The sequence below is a fragment of the Pituophis catenifer genome, unplaced genomic scaffold (genome assembly GCF_029215685.1).
Source record: "Pituophis catenifer annectens isolate HBS135680 unplaced genomic scaffold, rPitCat1.0.hap2 SCAF_9, whole genome shotgun sequence".
Lineage (NCBI taxonomy): Eukaryota > Metazoa > Chordata > Lepidosauria > Squamata > Colubridae > Pituophis > Pituophis catenifer.
In genome coordinates this window covers 1,392,171-1,402,266 of record NW_027256889.1, presented here as the reverse complement: position 1 = coordinate 1,402,266, position 10,096 = coordinate 1,392,171, and the positions used below count along the sequence as shown (strand labels likewise).

At 49.2% G+C, this 10,096-nt stretch overlaps 1 protein-coding gene and 1 non-coding gene across 2 annotated transcripts; both read left to right on the top strand.

Moving 5' to 3' along the window:
- The first annotated feature begins 2,643 nt into the window (after positions 1 to 2,643).
- Positions 2,644 to 9,587, top strand: THAP8 (THAP domain containing 8). Its single transcript, XM_070949904.1, has 4 exons — positions 2,644 to 2,741; positions 4,241 to 4,433; positions 6,241 to 7,296; positions 7,998 to 9,587. The coding sequence occupies exons 1-4, from the start codon at positions 2,659 to 2,661 to the stop codon at positions 8,142 to 8,144; spliced, it is 1,479 nt and encodes a 492-aa protein (XP_070806005.1). The 5' UTR covers positions 2,644 to 2,658; the 3' UTR covers positions 8,145 to 9,587.
- Positions 4,527 to 4,632, top strand: LOC139321525 (U6 spliceosomal RNA). The gene has a single exon (XR_011600801.1). It is a non-coding gene; the product is annotated as a U6 spliceosomal RNA (small nuclear RNA).
- Positions 9,588 to 10,096: the final 509 nt, after the last annotated feature.

The window sequence follows — 10,096 nt, the reverse complement described above, 5'->3', positions numbered from 1 at the left end:
AAATACATACATATAAAATACATATATACTGCTCTAAAAAAATAAAGGGACACAAGCAGAAGACATCCGAGATCTGAATGAATGAAATTGCCATATTGAATACTTTGTTCTTTACATACAGTAGTTTATACACTGCTCAAACAACTAAAGGGAACACAAAACTACTGTATGTAACGAACAAAGTATTTAATAAGGCTATTTCATTCAATCAGATCTCGGATGTCTTCTGCTTGTCTTCCCTTTATTTTTTTGAGCAGTGTATATAAAATACATATAAAATACACACACACACACACACACACACACACACACACACATATATATATATAAAATACATATAAAATATAATGACAAATGAAGCCTGAAGATGACGAATGAGACTTCATCAGAATGTCGCCAAGGTACTTTCAATTTTACGCGGGACAAAACCCAAATAACCAAAGAGCTACATACATATAAAATACATACATATAAAATACATATTTATAAAATACATATAAAATACACACACATACATATACATATATTTATTTATATATATATATATACACACACACACACACATATATATATGTATATACACACACATATACATATATATATATGTATATATAGAGAAAGAATATGCATAATATATATATATTATATATAATATATATATATATATATTATATTATATTATATATTAGAATATATATATGCATAAAGAATATGCATATATATATATATATATATATATATATATATATATATATACATATATACACACACACATACACATACATACATACATACATATATATACATATATATAAAATAGAGAGAGAGAGAGATGGGGAATAGGCGGCTCCCCCCCTCCCCTCACCGCCTCCTCCGGCCCTTGTTGCTTCCACCGTCGCCTCAGGCTGAGGAGAGGCGGGGACTCGAGGCTGGCGTTCGTCGCTCGCGGGTGCAAGCAGCCGCCTCCCGCTCCTCCGCCGCCGCCGCCGCAGGCCATCTTCGCTGCCGAGCCTGACCGCTGGCCAACCGGCGGCTCTCCCGGTCCCCCTCAGCCTCAGCGCCCGTCACCGGCCCAAATAGCGCGCGGAAACCATGCTGCGCCGACGTTGGCCGGCGCCGCGTCAATCACGCCCGGAGGTGGCCAATGGGAGGCAGGCTTTGCGACCCACGGCCTGCCTCCGAAGCAGAAGCCCTTCCTTGGGACCGATCGGGTGGCGCCGCCCTTCTACGCGGGTCCGCGGGTTCGAATCTGGCCGGACCCGCCCAAATTTCCCCTCGAATATTTCCCTCTTTTAAAAAAAAAAAAAAAATCTTTATTCAAGTTTTCTACAAGCCAGTCGCTCCATTAAAATCAGCAAAGGGATGCCGTTTAACACTGGTTTTTAAACTGGGCCACTTTAAGATGCTGGCTGGGGAATTCTGAGAGTTGAAGGCCACACCTGTTCAGGTTGCAAAGGTTGAAACCGAGATGCGAGGTGCTTCAATTCAGGCCAAGTGGCATTCAGCTTCAGTGGTGGGTGGGTGTATAATATATACCTATAGCTATCTATTATTCTAGCTATCATCACATCTCTCTCTCACATATCTATCCATCCATCCATCCATCTTGTAGGGAGTTAGCACCCACCCCTCTCCTAGAAGAATGAAATATTTTAGGAAATATTAAAAAGACAGAATATTATGCTTCCCTGGACGAGAAATGGAGAAACATGTTTTAAAGACAAAGCAGCTCCTACCTTCCTGCCCGCCCCCCACCCTTTCTCAATGGGCCAGAGGCAGACCATCATCTGCAACACAATAGGACCCATCTAGCAACAGAAACTCCCCACATGGCACCTGGGAAGATTACATCAGCCAGCAAGGCTAGCTAAGACCCCCACCACCTGGGAGTCTGACAACCAACCAGGATGCTCTTTCTGGGCCCCAGGAAGTTCAAATCCAGAGAGGGCATAAAACCTGGGGAACCCACAGCATCTCGGCCCTTTTCTGTTCAGGAACTCAAACCATGTGATCCTGTCCACCATTAAACCATCTTTCCAAGCAGTCTCCATGTTTCCAGTGTCTTTTTCCCCACTTGGAGCTGAACCCAGAAGGATATTTCTTCCTACAGAACTAAGGAGAAATTTCCTGACCGTTAGAACAATTAATCAATAGAATGAATTGCCTCCAGAAGGTGTGAATGCTCCAACACTGGAAATTTTTAAGAAGATGTTGGATAACCATTTGTCTGAAGTGGTGTAGGGTTTCCTGCCTGGGCAGGGGGCTGGACTAGAAGACCTCCAAGGTCCCTGCCAACTCTGTTTATTCTATTCTATTCTATTCTATTCTATCCTATCCTATCCTATTCCTATTCCTATTCCTATTCCTATTCCTATTCCTATTCCTATTCCTATTCCCTATCCATCCACCATCTATCATACAGTATCTCTATTTATATCTCTAGCTGTCTATTAATCTAATCTAATCAATATATATATATATAAAAGCCAATGGAGTGCTACTCCTCTTCCCTTGCCCTATCTCTATGGCCAACACTGCCGGCCTCCGCCCGGCGGGCCAGGGCGTCACTTGCCCGCCGTGCGCAGGCGCGGGGTGGGGGCGTGGCGCGTGACGTCATCCGTCAACAAACGAGCTGGGCTCTCCGGAGGCGCCGCCACGATGACCAAGTACTGCCGGGCGCCGCGATGCTCCAACTCGGCCGGGCAGCCGCGCCGGGACCAGCGGCGGCTCAGCTTCTACAAGTCAGCCCCCTTCCGGGAAGGGAGGGTGGGGTTGGGGGTCTGCTTGGGACGCCCCCTCCGGGTCCACCCGCCTCGTGCCAGGGGGCGGGGCCAGGCTGGGGCTGGGAGGGGGGCAAGAGGGGAGAAGGACCCCCCCCTCCTCCTTGGCCTGACCCCCACCCCCTCACCCCGGGCAGGGCTTCCCTCCCCGCCGAGATCCCCCGGACTACAACTCCCATGGGGCGTGGAGGGATGGGCTTTGTAGTCTAGCCCAACTGGGGAGGGGGCGTGGGACCGTGGGGGCGGCCCTTCCCTTCTTGTGCTTTCGGGGGAGGTTGTGTGGAGGGGGCCAGGAAACCCCTTCTCAAGGAGGGGGGCAAGAGACCCCCCCCAGGAGGGATAAAGAGACCCCCACTCCCTAGGAGTGGGGAAGGAGACCCCTCTGGTTGGCCTTATGTGGTCCCAGAGCCGCTCTTAATGGGGAAGGGGCAAACAGACCTTTGGGAGTCTCTGGCTGTTGCTTCTGATGGGAAAAGGGGGGGGTTATGTAAGCAAGAGTCCACTCCTCATTTTACCCCCCCTGGAAAGGGAGAGGGGTCTCTAGGGATGAATGGGGACTTGAATCTGGGGCTCCTGGGCAGCCCCATGAATAGGTGTGTGGTGGTTAAGGTACCAGCCTTGAAAACAAGAGATGGTGAATTCTAGTTGCCACAAAAGTCGGCTGGGTGATTTTGGGCTAGCTTATCCTACCACACAGGACTGTCGTAGTGGTGAAAATAGGAGGAGGAGGAAGTTGTGCTCCATACCTTCTCCGTCTTGAGTTATTTGTAAAAAAATAATAAAGGCAGAATACAAAGAAATAAAGTCGAGGTTGCCTGGATCTGCACTGACTGGGGCTTTTCAGAAATGGAGCAAACATCTAGCAGATTTTCTAAAAGTAACGTTGACTTCTGACTTCGTGGATGTGTTGTTATGGGCCTCTGGGCAAAAAGAAGAAGTGGTTGGTAGATGGTTTTTTTCCCCAAAACTGTGGTTTTGGGTCCAGCAAATGTAACTCTATGACTTTCATAACACAAACCCAGAAACCTGACTCCATGTATAAGGTGGCAAGGTCGGAATTTCTCTGATAACACCAGACTGGCTAGCAGCAACGGGCCTGTCCTTCAGCAAAATTGATTTTAATAGTCTAGTAAAGCGACATCACAGTGAGATGGGCAGCATATACATTTAATAAATAATACCATCTCCTCTGGAGTAAGCCACGGTGTGTTTGATGGGGCCAAATTTTATAAGCATTCCAAAACAGGCAGAGCTTTAACTGCAGGTCTTGACTTCTTGTGACCACTCTGGTATCTGAAGCTTTACAAAGAATGGAAGGAAGTTTCCGCAAATGAGATAAGGGCGTCGGCAGAGAAACGAGGAATGCAGTGGGCAAAATACACCCTTGTTTCAGTGGCCTGTGTTTAATACTTAATGGATATCTCATTAATCCCGATCCTTATTTTTCCGTTCCCCTTCAGGTTTCCCTTACACAACCCTGAGCGTCTCCGGCAGTGGCTTTCCCAAATGAACCAAGAAAAGTGGATCCCCACCAAACACCAACATTTGTGCAGTGATCATTTTGCCCCCTCCTGCTTTGAGTACCGGTGGGGAGTTCGCTACCTGAAACCCGATGCCGTTCCCACCATCTTCCAGACGTCGGACAGCCCACTGGTGAGAATCCTGTTGCTTTTCCTCCATGGGGTGGGAACGACCTGCCAGATAACGTCAGGAGGGAGAGGAAACAAGGCGATTTAAGCCTCTCATGTGCTCGCTTTGGCAGCACATATACTAAAATTGGAACGATACAGAAAAGATTAGCAAGTCTCTCTATGTAAAGTTAGAGATTTATTAAGAGGTGTACGCAGGTTTAAAGCAGGGGTCTCCAATCTTGGTGACTTTAAGGTTTGTGGACTTCCAACTCCCAGAATTCCCTAGCCAGACATGAGGAAGTTGAAGTCCACAAGTTTTAAAGTTGCTTAGTTGAGAAACACTGGATTAGGTCAGGGGTCTCCAACCTTGGCCACTTTAAGATCTGTGGACTTCAACTCCCAGAATTCCTCAGCCAGCTTTGGTTTGCTTAAAGTGGCCAAGGTTGGAGACCCCTGGATTAGGTGATCCTTCTAGTCCCTTCCAACTCTATCATTCATGACTGGCTGGAGAATTCTGGGAGTTGAAGTCTACAAGACTTAAAGTTACCAAGTTGGACACCCCTGCTTTAAAGGAAGAAGCAGCGAACCAATGCTGGTGTCTTCCCATAAAATATATATATACTACATGCAAGGGGGCCTGTTCCTATAATGTATTATTTATTTATATGCTGCCCATCTCACTTTTACAGCAACTGGGGGTAGTCTACAGAACAATACAAAAAAAAAAAAAGACCATACAAAACATTTACAAGTAGATGAAATAAGAGACTAAAAAGCAAGAGCATTTTATTTATTTATTCTTGTGTGCCTCATCCTGAAACCTCGGGGTTCCTGTTCACACAATCTGATTCCGGGGACTGTGTGCTGGGGACTGAGGACCAGAGAATAAAACATGCTACTATTTGGGCTCGGATTTAGCTGGCCGTAAACATAAGTTCAGGTTTATCTCCGCTTGGGAAAGATAAATATTAGGGTTTTGTTATTGTGCAGGTGTGTGTGTGTGTGTGTGTGTGTGTGTGTGTTTGCTGATAGGGCTTTGATTTCTAAACAGGGCCCTGGTGGCCACAGCCGAATATTCCGGCTCTGTAGCAGGTTGGACTTAGATCCAGGAGTAAACAACTATTGTCAGGTGATTTTAAGTGCAGCTTTAATTACCCCTGGAGAGAATCCGGTTGAGAGACAAGTATGTGCCACGTGAGGCCTGGAGCTTGTTTAGGGATAAAAGACCTGGAATCTGCCGTTGGAGAGGCCAAGCCCTCGATTCCAGGCTCCCAAACATGAGAGATTAGAAGACATCAAAGAGTTCTCCTGCCCTCGGGGGCTTTGAACCCTACGTCAACTCCCTCTGCTCCCTGACAGCCCTTCAAGTCCTGGAAGGTGGTTATCATGTCTCCCCTAATCCTCCCCCTCCTCCTCCATAAGGTGATCATATATTTAGTCCTTGACTTACAGTGATTTATTTAGTGCCTCCCCAAAATCCTCCTCCTCTTTCCTGGCACTGAAGATGTTCCCTAGTTGGGTCAATAAATGTCTGCAAGGAAACAACTGAGCTCAGAGAGCACCAAGAACCCCACAGTCCCCCTCCCCCTCTTTCTCTCCCCCCCCCGTTCTGGCCCTTCTCCTCCTCTTTCACCCCACAAGCCCCTCTCTCTCCTAGCACTGATGATGTTACCTAGTTGGGTCATGAAAGGTTTGCAAGAAAACCACCCAGTTCAGAGAGCACCCAGGACCCCACATTTCAACCTCCAGCTACAAACATTCTCCTTTATTAGTAAATTAGGGAAGGCTGCACTGCATCGTTGACGGGTGGCTCTTTTGTTTTATTTCAGAAGAGGGAGGCTCCTGCCAAACCGGCTTCAAACACACCTGCCAAGAAGCTCCTTCTCGAATGTGTTGGAGAGGGGGCCACCCCCACTGCACAAACCCTGACCTGCCAGGAGCCCAGCACCATGGAGACCCTCACTATAGCCATAGACCCCAGTGTGGCCGCCACCCCGGTCTACGTGGAGACTCAGTCTTCAGCCCCCAACTTGGACTTCCAGACCCTCTCGGGACCCCTAGTTGGGACGGTGAACCTCCTTCCTCTGGTCCAAATCGTGGAGCCCCTCAAAGCTGTGACCCTGGCGGTGGCTTCCCCCACGCCAGCCGTGGCAGGCCACGTTTTGCAGGAGCCCCTGGAGCAGCAGGTGGTGGATTTTGTGGCCTCTCTGCCCCCGGCCACGCTGGGAGCCTTGCCCAGCTCTTCCGTAGGGCTGGCCGGGCAGCTTTGCACTGAAGTGGCCTTGCCTTGTGAAGTGGTGGCCGCTGGCGATCAGACTTCGATAAGGGCCATGATGGCCGAGCCGGCAGCGATGGCTGAACAGGGGGCCCTGGTGATCGAGAACATCTCCATTGAGCCTTTCTTGGAAGGCGGCCCTTCCGTGGCTGTCCCCGTCCTGCAAGAGCCCACCGCCACCACCGAGATGGTGGCCTATTTTGAGACCATCCCCACCGCTCCCGTCACCGCCACCGCCGCCTCTTCCGGGCTGACGCCCCCCGAGACGGTGTTGTCCTCGGCCCTCAGCCTGCCCATCGTCTCCACCCTGCCCATCGTCTCCAACCAGGCGCCCCCGGAGGCCTCCCTCTCGGCCGAGGAGGTGAAGCTGGAGGAGGGCAGCTCTTCCGCCGACTCTTCGGAGGAGCCCCTGGAGGAACATCGCTACCACCGGAACGAGGGGACGACGGCCGAGCTGGTGGAGGTGGTGATGGGGCTCCAGAAGAAGGTGAAAGTGCTCCAGCAGAGACACCGGCGGCACTGCGCCAAGCTGGAGGCCATGGAGAGCATGGTGGAGCAGCTCTGGAAGGAGAACTTGGTGTCGGAGGAGAAACTGAAGGTTCTGGAGTTGGTGAGTGGACGGGGCGCTTCCTTCTGCTAGGCAGAGAATCGGGGCGCCAGGAAGTACGACCGCAAAGGAGCCCAACGTTTCTGTTGCTAAGCGAGATGTTGGTTAAGTGAGTTTTGCCCCATTTTATGACCGTTCTTGCCACCGTTATTAAGTGAATCGCGATGGCTAGGGAATCTGGGGTGTCTCTCCCCCCCCCCATTGGCTGTGCTTGTCAGAAGGTCTCTGGGGGCACTTCTACCGTCGTAAATAGGAACCAATTGCCAAGCCTCTGAATTTTGATCACATGACCCCCGCGGATGCTGCAGTGGTCGCAAGTGTGAAAAATGGTCACAATTCACTTTTTTCCATGCTGTTGTAACTTCGAACGGTCACCTAAACAAACTCTTGTAAGTCTAGAAATGCCTGTACTTAAACCAGTGTTTCTCAAGCTTGGAAGCTTGAAGATGGGTGGACTTCAACTCCCAGAATCCCCCAGCCAGCAGCGCTGGCTGGGGGATTCTGGGAGTTGAAGTCCACCCATCTTCAAGCTTCCAAGGTTGAGAAACACTGACTTAAAACGGTCTGGCCATGAGCAAAATGGCCATTCCAGTCCCATCTGGACATAGTGGATGCTGCCTATCCGACTGGCCAAAGGCCAACCATCCGAAGTGGTGCCCAGGTATCCTAAACTCCTCCCCCCCCCTTTTTCCTTCCTTCTCCAGGCCTGCCTGCAGTCCAGCACCTTCGTGCCAGAGGCCGGTGGCGCAGTGGCCATCATCTGCCAGGACAGAGACCAAGCCTTGGTCTACGCCATGCCTCAGCTCCCCAGTGAAGGCAACGAGACCATCCTCCAGCTGGAAGAACAGTGAGCAGGGACTGAATGGAGGGAGGGAGGGAAGGAGGGCAGCTGAGAACAGGCCTTTCTGCATCTAGTTGCCCCCTCAGCCCTCCCCAGGAAGTGGCCAGGGGCCACAGCCCCCCAAGAACACTGCCCCTTGGCTGCCTCTCGGTGGCCTTATTCCTTCAGCACCTTATCTTGTGATTTCTCTCTGGGGGTATTTGAGATGATTATATATATAATGCACTTTCAGCCCTAATCCTCCTCGGGGCTCCGAGGCTGCTAATTTGCCTCAAGCCTGGCTGGCGTGGCCGTGGCCCAGGGTGATGGGAATTGTAGTGCAAAAGGGAAGACTTCAACCACCGTTCTTCCTCCCTCGCTTTTAATTCTCATCAGCGTCACCGGATAGCGGCCAACGAGTCCCCTGTTCATTTTCATATCCTAGAATTTTGCTGTCTGTTGGTGCTTTTTTGTTCCGAAGGGCTCGGATTTAGCATCTTCAAGGTGATTTTCCTTCCTGGAGGGGCTGCTGCTGGCCTCTCCATTTTTCCTCGCTGATTCCAACTAGACGGGAGAAATGGTTCCGTGCTGTTGATCCCAACGGAGTCTTTCATGCAGAGCTTGCAATCCGATGGATTATTACTATGATTATTATTATTATTAGGGGGTTGAATGGAAGGGGAGGGCAAGAAGAGCGTGTAGGAAACACAGTAAGAAGAGAGAAGAAAGTCTTAAGGGGCCACAAACAACCGAAAAGGGAAGTGTGGAAAAGATTGAGACACGGCGACAATCGACAATAGGCCTCATGCATTTGGAAATGCGCCTGTATTTTGCAAGCCCAAAGCCAGCTGCAGTTGTACACATCTGCCTCCTTCAAACCTGGCACTCTTTAAGAGTAAATCCCAGAATCCCCTAGCGATACAAGATGGAGTTTTCTGTGAATTGTAGTTCAAAATACCTGGAGAAACCATCAAGATGAATGCGAAACTCTCCGTCGACAAGATTAAGAACATGTCATTGTCAATTCGAAGAACGTCTCGAATTCTTTCTGCTTTTCCTCGTGGCCAATTCCTGTAACTGTCTTGAAACCCAAAAAGTCTTCCCAACTAGCTGCCAAATAAGATCGTGAATGAGTTTTGATCATAAATCCTTTTATTGGTTAAATCTTCATTTAAAAAAAAACCACACACACACACACAAACAAAATAGACTGGTTTCTGTGTACCTAAGCATTGGAGTAAAGATTTCATCAAAGGTTTTACAAATGCGGGCCGATCTTCCCTAGTCTGGTGCCTTTCAGATAAAATTCCTAGCCAGGGTAGCCAAAGGAACTCTGGGAGTTGTAGTCCACCCCATAACGGAAGCTGGCAGCTCGGGGAAGGCCAGGGTAAATCTTGAGAGAATTGAGCAGGGATGATCTCTTTGCATGTGCTGTGTGTTTATACAGTTCTGTAACTTAAATGAATAAAGGGAATCTGTCAGAAAATCTTTTGGTTGGCTTTGATTACATCAGGAGGAGGAAATCCAGGACTTTGGATCCAGACGTGTCCACAGGGTGGAGTTTTCCAACGGAGATCGTGTGACCCAGCTCCCCATCTTGATTTTTCTAAAACTCTACTGTGTGAGCCATGCTTGGATCTATCCTTCCCCATCACACACAAGAAGTAGAATGGGAGTAGCCTAAAGCGGGTCAGCATTTCTCATCCTCAGCAATGTAGAGTTGCGGATTTCAGGTCCCAGTCAGCATGTTACTGAAGTGGGAGATGAGTGGACTTCAACTCCCAGAATTCCCCAGCCAGTGAACTTGAAGACATGTGAACTCCCAACTGCTGTGCTCTCTGGGGAATTCTGGGAGTTGAAGTTCATGCCTCTTAAAATTGCTGAGATAGAGAAAGATAACGAACTGGGAATAATGGGTTATGCAGCTGTTTGGAAAGCAGCCAATTCCACATTAGACTCACTGGCCAAGGAAACAAAAGCCAA

Coding starts and splice junctions, on each gene's coding strand:
- THAP8 (XM_070949904.1), top strand. CDS start 2,659: ATGACCAAGTACTGCCGGGCGCCGCGATGCTCCAACTCGGCCGGGCAG. Junction 2,742..4,240: donor CGGCGGCTCAGCTTCTACAA/GTCAGCCCCCTT, acceptor GTTCCCCTTCAG/GTTTCCCTTACACAACCCTG. Junction 7,297..7,997: donor AACTGAAGGTTCTGGAGTTG/GTGAGTGGACGG, acceptor TTCCTTCTCCAG/GCCTGCCTGCAGTCCAGCAC.